The following is a 15,081-nucleotide window of genomic DNA, read 5'->3' on the forward strand; positions in this document are numbered from 1 at the left end:
GTATTTTTAGTAGAGACGGGGTTTCACCATGTTGACCAGGATGGTCTCGATCTCTTGACCTCGTGATCCACCCGCCTCGGCCTCCCAAAGTGCTGGGATTACAGGCGTGAGCCACCGCGTCCGGCTTTTTCAGTCTTCTTATAATTTTGTCTATTTTTCTGAAGTCTTTTGTTTAAATCTTTTATTTCATGGTGTGTAGGTTTTGTGTCATTTCAGAAAGCCATCTCCACTCCAAGGTTTAAAAAATCATTTCCTATCTTTTCTTCTAAAACTTTAATTTTTTAGAAAAACAATGTAGTTATTTTTAATCCCTGTGGACTTTTATGTAAGAAATGGGGTAAGGATCCACCTTATTTTTTCCCTAGATATTTCCTCAGTTGTCCTTTAAGATTTATTTAATAATCTTTTTCCTGAGGATTTTTATTTGTAAGGTATGAAACAATATTCACAATGAGGGAAAAAAAAAACAGTCAAATTACACATTTTTAAAACATGATTGTTGTTGGGCACAGTGGCTCACGCCTGTAATCCCAGCACTTGGGAGGCCGAGGCGGGCAAATCACAAGGTCAGGAGATTGAGACCATCCTGGCTAACATGATAAAACCTCGTCTCTACTAAAAATACAAAAATTAGCTGGGTGTGGTGGCACGCACCTGTAGTCCCAGCTACTTGGGAGGCTGAGACAGAAGGATCGCTTACACCCGGAGGCAGAGGCTGCAGTGAGCGAAGATTGTGCCACTGCACTCCAGCCTGGACGACAGTGAGACTCCGTCGAAAGGAAGAAAGGAAGGGAGGGAGGGAGGGAAACCTGATTGTTGTTACCACGGATATAAAAAGATTGAGAAAAATAACACATTTTTTTAAAAATGAGACAGAGTCTTGCTCTATCACCTACACCTCAGCGATTCTCCTGCCTCAGCCTCCTGAGTAGCTGGGACTACGGGCGTGTACTACCATACCTGGTTAATTTTTGTATTTTTTATTAGAGATGGGGTTTCACTATGTTGGCCAGGCTGCTCTCAAACTCCTGACCTCAGGCAATCTGCCTGCCTCAGCCTGGGAGTACAGAAATGAACCACCATGCCTGGCTGACACAACCTTTATTTTATTCTATTTATTTTATTTTATTTTTTCCAGACAGGGTCTCACTCTGTCACCCAGGCTGGAGTGCAATGGTGCCATCTTGGCTCACTGCAACCTCTGCCTCCTGGGTTCAAGAGATTCTCCTGCCTCAGCCTCCCAAGTAGCTGGGGTTACAGGCATGTGCCCCCATGCCTGGCTAATTTTTGTATTTTTTTTTTTTTTTTTTTTTGAGACAGAGTTTTGCTCTTGTTACCCAGGCTGGAGTGCAATGGCACGATCTCGGCTCACCGCAACCTCTGCCTCCTGGGTTCAGGCAATTCTCCTGCCTCAGCCTCCTGAGTAGCTGGGATTTCAGGCACGTGCCACCATGCCCAGCTAATTTTTTGTAGTTTTAGTAGAGACGGGGTTTCACCATGTTGACCAGGATGGTCTCGATCTCTTGACCTCATGATCCACCCGCCTCAGCCTCCCAAAGTGCTGGGATTACAGGCTTGAGCCACCGTGCCCTGCCAATTTTTGTATTTTTAGTAGAGACAGAGTTTCACCATGTTGGCCAGGCTGGTCTCAAACTTCTGACCTCAGGTTATCCGCCCACCTTGGCCTCCCAAAGTGTTGGGATTACAGGCGTGAGCCACCATTCCCAGCCAGCTGGTGATGGGTCAAGTGGAAACTGTTAAGGACATTGTTTCTTAACTGGCAGGAACTTGCTCTGCACCCTGGAATAAACTCTGAAAGCTGGGAGCAGTCAGAGGCCTCAGACAAATAAGCATAACAGCTAACATTTCCTGAGCACTTACTACTTGACAGACACTGTGCCAAGCTCATTTAAAGCATATCTCACTTTTCACAGCAGTTCCATAAGGTAAATCTATCATCCCCATTTTATAGATGAGGCAATTGAGACTAAAGATAAAGTACTTTGCCCAAGGTCATACAGCCAGGAAAGAGTGGAGCCAAGATTTGGAACCAGGCCAGTCAATTGCCGTGTGCATGCTCCTTATCCCTCTACTATAATGCCTTCCCCCCAAAAGAGCAATTACCTGTCTTCACCACGCCCAGCCTGGCAATGTGACCAGCACCCATGTTGGCTCTCACATCCTCACATTCTCCCCTAATGCAACTTCTTGCTTGGGAAATAGATAATGCTGAAGCAGGGATGATCAGGAGGGGCTTTTGTGATGGGCGGGAAGGAGGCCTGGGCTGCGGGGGTGCTGGGAGACCGCCGCCTGTTTCTGTCTTGCTGACAACATTTTTCCCTTCTCTGCACTGGACAGAGCCTCCTCTGTTCCTCTCCATCTGACTTCCTGCTTCCTCCTGTGGCTTTGGAGTGCCTGGCTCCTCTGACTACCTCTCCTTAAGCCCCCATCTCTTCTCTTTCTCATTCTGCTTGGTAAGAGGAACAAGGGTTCTGGGGTCTGGGCAAATGGAAATATTTCCTGGTTCTAGCAAATGGGCCCAGTAAGGGTTGGGTGCACCCCTGAAAAGGTAAATGCACCCCGTGGAGCTCCACCAGAGGCATTACCGCTCCCTAGCAGGGCCTCTGGAAGCAGCAGTTTTTTTCTTAAAACTTAAATTATAGTAAGCATACAGAATAGCCCACAGATCGTGAACTTGGTTTCCGCAAGGTGAATACACTCATGTAACCAGTATCAGATTAGGAGACAGAATATTCCCAGCATCCCATGTAACCAGTACCAGATCAAGAAACAAACATTTCCAGCAGCCCAGAGGTTCCTCTCCAGGCTCTCTTCTAGTAACCAACCCTAGAGTAGAGGGCTGGGGGCATTTTTGTTACAATGACTTCTGGGTTCTACTGGCATTTAGTGGGCAGGGTCTAGGAATGCTACGTATCTGCAGTGCCTGGGACTATTCTACAGTATAAAGAACTGTCCTGCCCAGAGGACTGTTAAGAAACACTGTGCCTGCCAGGTCTGACCAGTGATGGGCTGCAGTGTGGCAAAGGCCTGGGGACAGGGGTGCAACTGTGTCTAGGGGTCAGGGTGAGGAGGGGACTTCACCGCAATGCTGTTGCCACCCCCAGGCCTCCGGAATGCCCCCCGCTGCTGGGCAGTGATCCAGCCCCTGCTGTGTGCTGTATACATGCCCAAGTGTGAGAATGACCGTGTGGAGCTGCCCAGCCGCACCCTCTGCCAGGCCACCCGAGGCCCCTGTGCTATCGTAGAGAGGGAGCGAGGCTGGCCTGACTTCCTGCGCTGTACTCCTGACCGCTTCCCTGAAGGCTGCACGGTGAGTGCTCTATGAGGCGGGGTCCAGGCTCTGGGCTGGGCAGGACCAAGTATAGGGCAGGGTCCAGTGGGGAGCAGGGGACCCCAGAGCTTTGTCTCCTGGAGACCCTGAGCCTACAGCCATGGAGTCAATAGGCCATACATTCAAACTGCAGCTTAGTGGCTGGACTGTCTATTAGGGATTCTCTGTTTATCAATGATCACACGTTCAGCAGAGAGTTTTGAGCACTTGCTCTGTTGGGTGTTTTGGTGTTACAGGCATCATGGATGACAGGAGCCAATCAGGAAGCTTATCATGTATGTTAGGAGTCAAGGCATGTGCATGTGAAACAGCTAGAGCCACCAAGACGGGACATGAGCTATTCTCGGTGGTACAGGAGAGATCTTAAATGATGAGAATAAGAGTACTAACAGTGGCAATAATACTAATTAGTCCTGTTTACTATATGCCAAATACCATTAAAATAAGCTAACGCCTGTAATCTCAGCACTTTGGGAGGCCAAGGTGGGTGGATCACCTGAGGTCAGGAGTTTGAGACCAACCTGACCAACATGCTGAAACCCCATCTCTACTAAAAATACAAAAATAAGCCTGGTGTGGTGGTACACACCTGTAATCCCGACTACTTGGGAAGCTGAGGCGGGAGAATCGCTTGAACCTGGGAGGTGGAAGTTGCAGTGAGCTGAGCTCATACCACTGCCCTCCAGCCTGCACCACAGAATGAGACTCCATTTCAAAAAAATAAATAAATAAGCTGGCTGAGCAGAGTGGCTCACGCCTGTAATCCTAGCACTTTGGGAGGCTGAGGCGGGTGGATCACTTGAGGTCAGGAGTTCAAGACCAGCCTGACCAACATGGTGAAACCCCATCTCTACTGAAAATACAAAAAATTAGCCAGGCATGGTGGTGGGCACCTGCAATCCCAGCCACTGTAATCCCAGCTACTTGGGAGGCTGAGGCAGGAGAATCTCTTGAGTCCTGGAGGTGGAGGTTGCAGTGAGCCGAGATCACGCCACTGCACTCCAGCCTGGGCGACAGAGCCAGTCTCAAAAAAAAAAAAAAAAAAAAATTATGTTTATTTAACCCTTAAGCCATACCCTGAGGTAAGTACTACCATCTTAGAAATAGGGAAACTGAGTTACAGAGAGGCCAGATAATTTCCCCAAGGCTGTACAGCCAGTCTTGGGATTCAGATCCCGGAAGCATGTCTCCAGCCACGTGCCATGTTACCTGGGTACCTTTCCCTAAACAAGAGGCTCAGCCCTGAACTGCCTTGACACCATCTTCTCCCATCCCTGGTGCCAGAATGAGGTGCAGAACATCAAATTCAACAGTTCAGGCCAGTGCGAAGCTCCCTTGGTTCGGACAGACAACCCCAAAAGCTGGTATGAGGACGTGGAGGGCTGCGGCATCCAGTGCCAGAACCCGCTCTTCACCGAGGCCGAGCACCAGGACATGCACAGCTACATCGCGGCCTTCGGGGCCATCACAGGCCTCTGCACGCTCTTCACCCTGGTCAGCCTGGAATGTGGGAAGAGAGCCAGAGGGAAGGGGGGCAAAAGGGGTCCCCAGGAAAGGGTCGTGATCAGAAGGGTCTGGGGTTCATTTAAGGGTGTCTGTGTCAGCAGAATAACCCTAAACTCGCAGAATGGTTTGCTTCTCTCTTCTAGGCCACATTTGTGGCTGACTGGCGGAACTCGAATCGCTACCCTGCTGTTATCCTCTTCTACGTCAATGCCTGCTTCTTTGTGGGCAGCATTGGCTGGCTGGCCCAGTTCATGGATGGTGCCCGCCGGGAGATTGTCTGCCGTGCGGATGGCACCATGAGGCTTGGGGAGCCCACGTAGGTGTCTTGGTTACCCAGAGGTGAAGATGGGAGGAGGAAGGCTGAAGTGTGCATTTACCCTAAAAGGGGCAGGTGCGTGTGAAACCGAGCTCCAGGGTGGGATCTGGCTCTGCCTTACTGCATACTGCACACAAGTCTCCTGCACTAGGATCTCGGTTTCAGAATCAGGACCTTCATGGTTTGCATCTGCTCAAAAGGGCAGCTCCTAGAGCTTCCACAAACCTGACCTGGGTCCTGTCTCCAAGCCCTGACTCCTGGGAACGCCCACACCTCAGCAGCCAAGGATCTGGGCACAGGGTGGGGAGAACAGGTACAGGGAGTCTGGAGTGACCGTCTCAAGTGATATCTCACTTGTCTGCACAGCTCCAACGAGACTCTGTCCTGCGTCATCATCTTTGTTATCGTGTACTACGCCCTGATGGCTGGCGTGGTTTGGTTTGTGGTCCTCACCTATGCTTGGCACACCTCCTTCAAAGCCCTGGGCACCACCTATCAGCCTCTCTCGGGCAAAACCTCCTACTTCCACCTGCTCACCTGGTCACTCCCCTTTGTCCTCACTGTGGCAATCCTTGCTGTGGCCCAGGTATAGTGACTGGTAGGGACGGGAGACCTGGGTAGGGTGAGTTTGGGGGAGGGGGCTGGTGACCCACCTTCCCTCCCCACTTCCTGCTGCAGGTAGATGGGGACTCTGTGAGCGGCATCTGTTTTGTGGGCTACAAGAACTACCGATACCGTGCCGGCTTCGTGCTGGCACCAATCGGCCTGGTGCTCATCGTGGGAGGCTACTTCCTCATCCGAGGTGAGTGGAGACCAGGCCAGGACCAGTCAGCCAACAAAATGTGCTGGGTACCTGCTGTGTATAAGTGGGAGCTGGAAGCTGCCAGCACTGCTGCCCCATGCTAAGACCCCAGCTAGCTCCGACAGGGCTTTCACACAGAGTAGAAGAAGGTGACCATCTAGGCAGATGAAACACCATGAGTGCTTGCTGTGGGTCAGTACCTTTGTGCTGGCCAGAAAAATCCATCCCTCTTCCCAGAGCCTTGGCCCAGGGCTCATAGCCTGGTTTTTGTTTTGTTTTGTTTTTATAAGACAGAGTCTCACTCTGTTGCCCAGGCTGGAGTGCAGTGGCACAATCTTGGCTCACTGCAACCTTTGCCTCCTGGGTTCAAGTGATCCTCCTGCCTCAGCCTCCCCCATAGCGGAAATTACAGGCACATACCACCACACCTGGCTAATTTTTGTATTTTTAGTAGAGATGGAGTTTCTGCATGTTACCCAGGCTGGTCTTGAACTCCTGACCTAAAGTGATGCACCCGCCTCAGCCTCCCAAAGTCCTGGGATTACAGACATGTGCCACGGTGCCCAGCCTCACAGCTTGTTAGGTGGAGTTGGACCAAGATTCAGCCCCAGTCAGCTCCTGACCAGTTCATCCTTGTGTGATGAATGCCCTGAGTAACACTGCCCACTTAGACCAACCTGGGTCCTTTGGTTAATGTGGGACCCAGGTTGCACACTAATTTTATATGTACTGTCAGTCTTCTGGAGCTTGGTTTTCATCTCTTCTGCCCCCAACACACAGAGATCACAACATGCATGGAATTAGTGGTCCCTAACTTTCTGTCTCATGCTGCCATCCCACAATAAGCCTGAGTATCTATTGAGCTCATTTTCATTGGGTTTTCTTTGTGAACTTCAGTTTCCTCACCCTGAAGTGCCAGCCTTCTGTTCAATCCACCTCTTTCCCCTCTTTTGGCATAGTGTTGTAATATTGGGGTTCAGGGGTTCAGGGTGCCCTCAGCTCCCCTGAGAGGATGTTTCTCCAGGTTCTTGGTCTCCTGCCCTCTCAAGAATGAGAGAGGGGACCATGGCACAGTGCGCAGTAAATGCCGGACTCAAAAGTGTTTGTAGAAAGTGATTTATTTAAAGAGAGAGAAACAGGAGAAGGAGAAAGAAACAGCTAACTCTCACACTGAGTGAGAGGATCCAGAAAAATGGAATCCAGGAAAGGAAAGCAGCTTCCATGAGAGTATTAGGGAATAGAGAGAGATGGAGTTTGGGAGGGGAAGACAGGCTTCCATGAGAGAGTGTGGAAGGGGACCCCAGAGGGAAAATCCAGGATAGAGAAAGATGGCTTCCACGAAGGGAGTGTTCATGGAAGGGGACCCAAACATGGAGTCCAAAGGGGTGTGGAAGAAGGGGACTTTTAACCTGGGGGGAACCCCCACCTTCTCCAAGACCCCAGGCCAATGAAAGGAGTTCCTTAGAACTTCCACTGGAGTGATTGACTCTTAGTTTCTTCCTGCACCCATGAAATTCAAACATAAACCGTTAAATCCCAATGGAGAGAGATGGGAGGGGGGCATGGTGCTGGGAAGTTCTTGCCCTTAAAACTACGCCCCCTTGTGGACCCGGAAAGAGAACACCTTCCCTCAGTGTCGGGGCCTCTGATTTGTGCTTCGTTATCATATTGTCCTGTTATGGTGATCACTAGCCACATGTGTTGAAACTAGTCCAGGCTGGGTGCAGTGGCTCACTCTTGTAATTAAATACTTTGGGAGGCTGAGACAGACAAATCACTTGAGCTCAGGAATTCAAGACCAGCCTGAGCAACATAGTGAGACCCCATCTCTGCAAAATATACAAAGGTTGCCTGGGGAGGGTGGTACACGCCTGTGGTCCCAGCTATGTGAGAAGCTGAGGTTGGAGGTTTGCTTGAGCCCAGGAGGTTGAGGGTGCAGTGAGCCATGATCATGCCACTGCACTCCAGCCTGGGTGACAGAGTGAGACCCTGTCTCAAACAAAACAAGACAAGAAGAAGAAGATATGAGTTGGCTGGGTGCGGTGGCTCACACCTGTATTCCCAGCACTTTGGGAAACTGAGGCTGACAGATCATGAGGTCAGATTGAGACCATCCTAGCTACCACGGTGAAACCCCGTCTCTATTAGAAATACAAAGATTAGCCGGGCGTGGTGGTGTGCACCTGTAATCCCAGCTACTCCGGAGGCTGAGACAGGAGAATCGCTTGAACCCAGGAAGTGGAGGTTGCAGTGAGCCAAGATGACACCATTGAATTCCAGCCTCGGTGACAGAACAAGATTCCATCTCAAAAAAAAAAAAAAATAGAAATGAGTCCAAATTGAGACGTGTTGTAAAATGTGAAATACACACTGTATTAAAAAAACTTAGCAGAAAAAAAATGTAAAATATCTCAACAATTTGTTATAAGGATTATGTGTTGAAATGATTTAATTTTTAATAGATTAGGTTTGTAAAATATGTTGATATTAGTTTTGTTTCTTTTTACTTGTTTTAAGTGGCTACTAGAAAATTTGCCATTATATATGTGGCTCACATTATATTTCTATGGGAAGGCTGGGTGTGGTGGCTCACGCCTATAATCCCAACACTTTAGGAGGCCACGGTAGGCGGATCATCTGAGTTCAGGACTTAAGACCATCCTGGCCAACATGGTGAAACCCCGTCTCTACAAAAATATAAAAATTAGCCGGGCATGATGGTGGGAGCCTGTAATCCCAGCTACTTAGGAGCCTGAGGCGGGAGAATCGCTAGAACCCAGGAGGCAGAGGTTGCAGAGAGCCGAGATTGCACAATTGAACTCCAACCTGGGTGACAGGGTGAGACTTTGTCTCTCGATAGATGGATAGATAGATAGATAGATAGATAGTGTGAGACTCTGTCTCTCTCTCTCCATAGATAGCTAGATTAGATAAATATATATTATAGATCTATAGATATATATATACATCTCTGGATCTATATATATTTCTATTGGATAGCACTATTCTTGAGTCTGTTTTATGCCTTTTCCATCAGAACAGCTTTGATCTGGCCACCTTCCTCAGGGGCAGCTGGGCCACGACTGAGGCTCCCTCTTCTTAAGTGTCTGTCTAGGTTCTGCCCTGTCATCTCAGTCCCTGGCAGACCTGCCACCAGCTGCTCACCATTTCTCCAGGGTCTCTGCTCCCCAGGTTTTCAATCAGCACAGGGGTCCTCAGACGCGGGACTCCAGAGCCTTAGGCCCCTCCTCCCACACACCCATCCTTTCCAGCAGGGCAGCCTCACCCCTGCTAATGTCTGAGCTCCCCCTTCTGTTCAGGAGTCATGACTCTGTTCTCCATCAAGAGCAACCACCCCGGGCTGCTGAGTGAGAAGGCTGCCAGCAAGATCAACGAGACCATGCTGCGCCTGGGTGAGTGGCCCTGGGGACTTCGGTCTGAGGTCCTGCCCAGCCCAACACTGCACCCTCTGGGGCTATGCCAGCATCAGGATGCAGTAAGTCAGTGGGACAAGTTAGCCAGGGAGACAAGGACAAGGGGTGCGTGTAGGCTGTAGTGGTAGTGGCAGCTCAAAAGAAGGGGCCCTACTCGGGGAAAGAATTCAATCAAATTCATGCTGGCACTGCCTCCTCCTCCCGCCACACCCCACGTGGGCTCTCCCACGGTTGCCTCGAGTGCCCTTCTTTATTTTAGAGAAAGCAGTTCTTGGCCAGACTCGGTGCCTCATGCCTGTAATCCCAGCACTTTGGGAGGCCGAGGCGGGTGGATCACGAGGTCAGGAGTTCAAGACCAGACTGGCCAAGATGGTAAAACCTCGTCTCTACTAAAATCACAAAAATTGGCCAGGCACGGTGGCAGGTGCCTGTAATCCCAGCTACTTGGGAGGCTGAGGCAGGAGAGTTGATTGAACCCCGGGTGACACAGGTGCAGTGAGCCAAGATCACGTCATTGCATGCCAACCTAAGCAACAGAGCAAGACTCCATCTCAAAAAAAAAAAAAGAGAGAAAGCAGTTCTCGGACTGAGCCCAGCATGAGTTCACCCCAGCCCCTGCGGTCTTTCATGCCTCGGTGGGGCAGACTCCCTTCTCCTCGCTGCTGCTGTGGGCTCTGGGCTTGATAATGTCCTGTCCTGCCCCCGTCCTCCACAGGGATTTTTGGCTTCCTGGCCTTTGGTTTTGTGCTCATTACCTTCAGCTGCCACTTCTACGACTTCTTCAACCAGGCTGAGTGGGAGCGCAGCTTCCGGGACTATGTACTGTGAGTGAGGGGCCTGGAGGCGGCAGGGGTGGGAGCAGAACCAGGGCTGTAAGGACACCTACCTCCACCCTCCTGGCAGCAGGGATTGGCCAGGCCCCTGCCGCAGACAGCAGATTCAACTGCTGGTGTCTTGGTGCACAAGGCTTCGGTCTCTGTAGTTTCTCAAACATGGCAAATAACGTTCGAGTCCCTCCCACCTCTGCCCTTCCCTCTCCACCGCCTTGGTTGCCAGGCTGGTGCACATGTGACTGTTAAGCCGCTATTTCAGCTTCGGCTTCTCTGACCGATGCTAAGTTGCGCTCTAATTCTGCGTGCGTTCCCGCAGAGCCTGTTGTAGATCCCTGCACGGGACCAGTTACCTCTCTGCCACACGTTAATGAGCTGCTAATGTCAGCTAGTTTTGCTTGTGCCTTTTCGTGTCATAATGAGGATGGATTAGAGAGAGTAAGACATCTCTACTGCTGAGAGAAGTGCAGCACCCACTGTTACAAGGACAGCCGCTAAAATGGATGCTAGTCCAAGCCCTGACTGCTTCAGGCTCTCCCTTAAAGGTTCCAGCTTCCAGTCTGGGATGGTTTAAACCACAATGATGCCTGAGTCTTTGGCCCAGAGATTTGATTTAATTATCTGGGGTGGGGCCCAGACATCAGTAGCTATTAAAAGCTCCCCAGTTGATTCTAATGAGCACCCAGGGTTGAGATCAGTGCTGTGGGGCTTAGCACTTTTTAAAGTTTTTGGATTGATTGTCTGAGTCTACACAGTAGACTCAGAAAGCCCCACCTGTAGTCTCAGCTACTTGGGAACCTGAAGCAGGAAATTGCCTGAGCCCAGGAGTTGGAGGTTGCGGTGGGCTGTGATTGATTGTGCCACTGTACTCTAGCCTGGGTGACGGAGCAAGACCCTGTCTCAAAAAAAGAGAGAAAAAAAAGGAAAGCCTCACCTGTCTCCCTTCCCTCACCATAGGTGCCAGGCCAATGTGACCATCGGGCTGCCCACCAAGAAGCCCATCCCTGATTGTGAGATCAAGAATCGCCCGAGCCTTCTTGTGGAGAAGATCAACCTGTTTGCCATGTTTGGAACTGGCATCGCCATGAGCACCTGGGTCTGGACCAAGGCCACGCTGCTCATCTGGAGGCGGACCTGGTGCAGGTGGGGGTGGCAGCCAGCCCCTCCTGCCCCGTCTGCCTCACCCTCAGCCTTGGGACCCCATCATTTTTTTTTTTTTTGAGATGGAGTCTTACTCTGTCACCCAGGCTGGAGTGCAGTGGTGCAGCTCAGGGTTCACTGCAATCTCTGCCTCCTGGGTTCAAGTGATTGTCCTGCCTTGACCTCCCAAGTAGCTGGGACTACAGGGCACGTGTCACCATGCCCGGCTAATTTTTGCATTTTTAGTAGAGTCAGGGTTTCACCATGTTGGCAAGGATAGTCTTGATCTCTTGGCCTCGTGATCCGCCCGCCTCGGCCTCCCAAAGTGCTGGGATTACAGGCGTGAACCACCACACCCGCAGATCCCATCTTTAGGTTTTGTCAGGTCCTCCTTCCAGCACAGCCTTGGTCAGTGGTTCACCACTGCCCCCTGGTGGCACCTCCTGTCCTTGAGTGGACCAAGGCCTGAGCCAAGTGCAGAGCCAGCTGCTAGTATCTTCTAAGAGTGGAGTGCTTGGAGGGCTGGCCACACAGTAGCTCTGCATTCTAGTCCCACTTCTTTGCAGAGGCCTCTACTCCTCAGTCCTTGAGGGACATGAGGCCCTCCGGGGCCTTCTTTTCTGGAAAGAAGGGCATCACGGGCCCTTCCCCAGATTTGATGGGAAGCGGCTGCTTCTTCACCCGTCTTCCCTATCCCTTCTGCTCTCAGGTTGACTGGTCAGAGTGATGATGAGCCCAAGCGGATCAAGAAGAGCAAGATGATTGCCAAGGCCTTCTCCAAGCGGCATGAGCTGCTGCAGAACCCGGGCCAGGAGCTGTCCTTCAGCATGCACACCGTGTCCCACGACGGGCCCGTGGGTAAGCCTCACCCCCCTCCACTGGAGCTGCCTGGCCCCGCAGAGCCCATGTGCTAGTCTCTGCTAGGCTGCTAGGGGCACACAGATTGTTTGGAAGACCGACTGAGGGGCAAGATGCTCCTCTCCCACCCCATCACTCACACGCCCATTCTTCCCCAGGCCCAACCCACCCTCTGGGAGACTCTCCCCTCCGTTTCTGCCCCTGGGTGGGCTTGCTGGTGCTTGGGTTCCAAGAGGACTCTCCTCCCTCTCCCTTCTCCAAAATTCTCCAATTGCTATCCCTGGGCAAGAGTAAGTCAGGGTTCCAAGAACAGGATTTCTGGCCTCCAGTGAGGCCCTTTGGGGACTTGAGGCCCCTCTCTTCAGATTCTGAAGGGGTAGACATCACCGTGATTACAGGGTGAGCTTTCTCTGGTGAGCAGGAGGGAGTGCCTGCAGGAAGATGAATGGCACTGGGTTCGGGAGGCACTGCCAGAGACTGTGGAATCACTGTTCCTTCTCCCTTCTTCCTTCTGTCCCCACAGCGGGCTTGGCCTTTGACCTCAATGAGCCCTCAGCTGATGTCTCCTCTGCCTGGGCCCAGCATGTCACCAAGATGGTGGCTCGGAGAGGAGCCATACTGCCCCAGGACATTTCTGTCACCCCTGTGGCAACTCCAGGTATGAGTTCCAGCTTCTGGAGGAAGGTGGGGGGCACAGAGGCTGGGGGTTTCTGGGACTGGAGTACAGGGGCTGTCAGAGAAGGAGGAAGAGGAAGGAAAGGCCCCAGAGGATCTGCAGGGTGGGGCTGAGGCTCGACAAGTCTAAAGGTCTGGGCCCCAGAGCTAACCTCAAAAAGTCTAAAGGTAAGGACGCCCAGGGGAGCTGGGGTGGCATAGACAGAGCCAGGGCCCCAGGCTCGTGTTCCCTCTCCTCCTGTCAGTGCCCCCAGAGGAACAAGCCAACCTGTGGCTGGTTGAGGCAGAGATCTCCCCAGAGCTGCAGAAGCGCCTGGGCCGGAAGAAGAGGAGGAGGAAGAGGAAGAAGGAGGTGTGCCCACTGGCACCACCTCCTGAGCTTCACCCCCCTGCCCCTGCCCCCAGTACCGTTCCTCGACTGCCTCAGCTGCCCCGGCAGAAATGCCTGGTGGCTGCAGGTGCCTGGGGAGCTGGGGACTCTTGCCGACAGGGAGCCTGGACCCTGGTCTCCAACCCATTCTGCCCAGAGCCCAGTCCCCCTCAGGGTCCGTTTCTGCCCAGTGCACCGGCCCCCATGGCCTGGGCTCATGGCCGCCGACAGGGTCTGGGGCCCATTCACTCCCGCACCAACCTGATGGAGGCAGAGCTCATGGATGCAGACTCGGACTTCTGAGCCTGAGGAGCAGGACCTGGGACGGGAAAGAGAGGAACCAACACCGTTCCAGGCTCTTCTTCCTCCCTGAGCGTGCTTCCCCAGGATCCAGTCTCCCAGAGAACCTGTGAGCTTAATGCCCTCCCAGGAGAGTTCTGGATGTCCGGCTAAAGCAGCGGGACTGCGGAAAAGAGCCTGACACCTCTGCAGGGAGGCCTCACCCCAGGGGGAGGGCCCTGGAGCTGAGGTTCCTTGTTTCTGCCCCGTCAGCTGCAGCCTGGCTGGCAACATCTGCTCCATGGGCGGGGGTGGGGGTGGGATGCAGAGCTTGTGGAGGGGTAGGAATGGTGGAGGCAAAGGTGACAGTTCCTGAAGTGGGTTGTGATGGCCAGGGAGGCAGCCTAGCCCATGTCTGGCAGATGAGGGCTGGCTGCTGTTTTCTGGGCTAAAGGGTGCCCTTTCCTGGCACTCTCAGTCCAAAAGTGTTTATTGTGTCATTAGTCCTTTGTCTAAGTAGGGCCAGGGCTCCCTCTTCCTCTCCCAGGTATTTGTGGGGCTGGAAGTGCCTGCTGCCACAGGGGCTGTATCCCCTCTTAATAGGTGGCCCTACCCCAAACCCATCTTTTGTTCTCCTGTATCCTCCTTCCCCTGTTCCATTTCAGTTCAGTTTCAGAGGTGCCAGCCTCTTCGCATTTCCTTTTTGTTGATGAGGACCCAGAGCTGCCGCACACACTCACCCCCAGCCCCCTCCCTTCGCTGCTGGGCTGGTCTCCATGGGAGAGACTGGTTCACTCTAGGGCCTCAGCCTGGAGTGAGATAGGAGCAGTGAGTGACGGGGCCTCCAAGAGATGTGTCTTCTCTTCCTCACACCCATTCAGTGGGGGATGGGCCTCTAGACTTCAGGGGCTACCCTGGGAAGCTGCCATAGCTTCAGCCAGTCAAGAAAGAGCACCTTTCCATTTCCACAACCGGTGGTGAGGAGATTACCACCTTCCATACCCTCCAACCATGTCTCCAAGGTCCTAGTTTCAAGAATCAGATAGCAGGAAGCCATAGATGCTGGCTGGGTTCCAGGTTATGGGGGAGAAGGAAATACAGTCAATAAAAGGTTTTTGTATAAACTCTTGGTGTGTCCTTTTTTTTTTTTTAGATAAGAGTCTCACCGTCCCCCAAGCTGGAGTGCAGTGGCGTGAGATCAGCTTACTGCAACCTCCATTTCCCAGGTTGAAGCATTTCTCCTACCTCAGCCTCCTGAGTAGCTGGTACAGGTGCCCACCACCATGCCTGGCTAATTTTTGTATTTTTAGCAGAGATGGGGTTTCATCATGTTGGCCAGGCTGGTCTCAAACTCCTTACCTCAAGTGATCTGCCTGCCTCGGGGCTCTAAAGGGCTGGCATTACAGGCGTGAGCCACCATGCCCGGCTAGCATGTTCTTTCTTCTGTGGGCCCCAGTCTTGGCCTCCTTACCTGTGTTGGTCCTGATCTCTTTTGTCTTCCATGTCTTCCCAAGGCTGT

The 15,081-nt window shown here is 52.2% G+C and overlaps 1 protein-coding gene across 2 annotated transcripts in view; it reads left to right on the forward strand.

Annotated features, from left to right (window-relative positions):
* The window catches only part of SMO (smoothened, frizzled class receptor), a 27,499-nt gene extending 12,813 nt beyond the window's left edge, over nt 1–14,686 (forward strand). Inside the window, exons 1-12 of one of the 2 annotated variants that reach the window (XM_017549543.2) lie at nt 1,774–2,474; nt 3,126–3,331; nt 4,637–4,846; nt 5,002–5,174; nt 5,541–5,760; nt 5,853–5,976; nt 9,297–9,389; nt 10,126–10,234; nt 11,198–11,383; nt 12,090–12,238; nt 12,762–12,896; nt 13,159–14,686. In XM_017549543.2, coding sequence (XP_017405032.1) covers nt 3,185–3,331; nt 4,637–4,846; nt 5,002–5,174; nt 5,541–5,760; nt 5,853–5,976; nt 9,297–9,389; nt 10,126–10,234; nt 11,198–11,383; nt 12,090–12,238; nt 12,762–12,896; nt 13,159–13,586 — 1,974 coding nt within the window. In that variant the 5' untranslated portion in view covers nt 1,774–2,474; nt 3,126–3,184 and the 3' untranslated portion in view covers nt 13,587–14,686. Of the gene's footprint in view, nt 1–1,773; nt 2,475–3,125; nt 3,332–4,636; nt 4,847–5,001; nt 5,175–5,540; nt 5,761–5,852; nt 5,977–9,296; nt 9,390–10,125; nt 10,235–11,197; nt 11,384–12,089; nt 12,239–12,761; nt 12,897–13,158 lie in introns of those variants that run through there. The other variant, XM_017549542.2, reaches the window with a different exon arrangement.
* The last annotated feature ends 395 nt before the right edge of the window (nt 14,687–15,081 follow it).

The sequence above is a fragment of the Cebus imitator genome, unplaced genomic scaffold (assembly GCF_001604975.1).
Source record: "Cebus imitator isolate Cc_AM_T3 unplaced genomic scaffold, Cebus_imitator-1.0 Scaffold219, whole genome shotgun sequence".
Lineage (NCBI taxonomy): Eukaryota > Metazoa > Chordata > Mammalia > Primates > Cebidae > Cebus > Cebus imitator.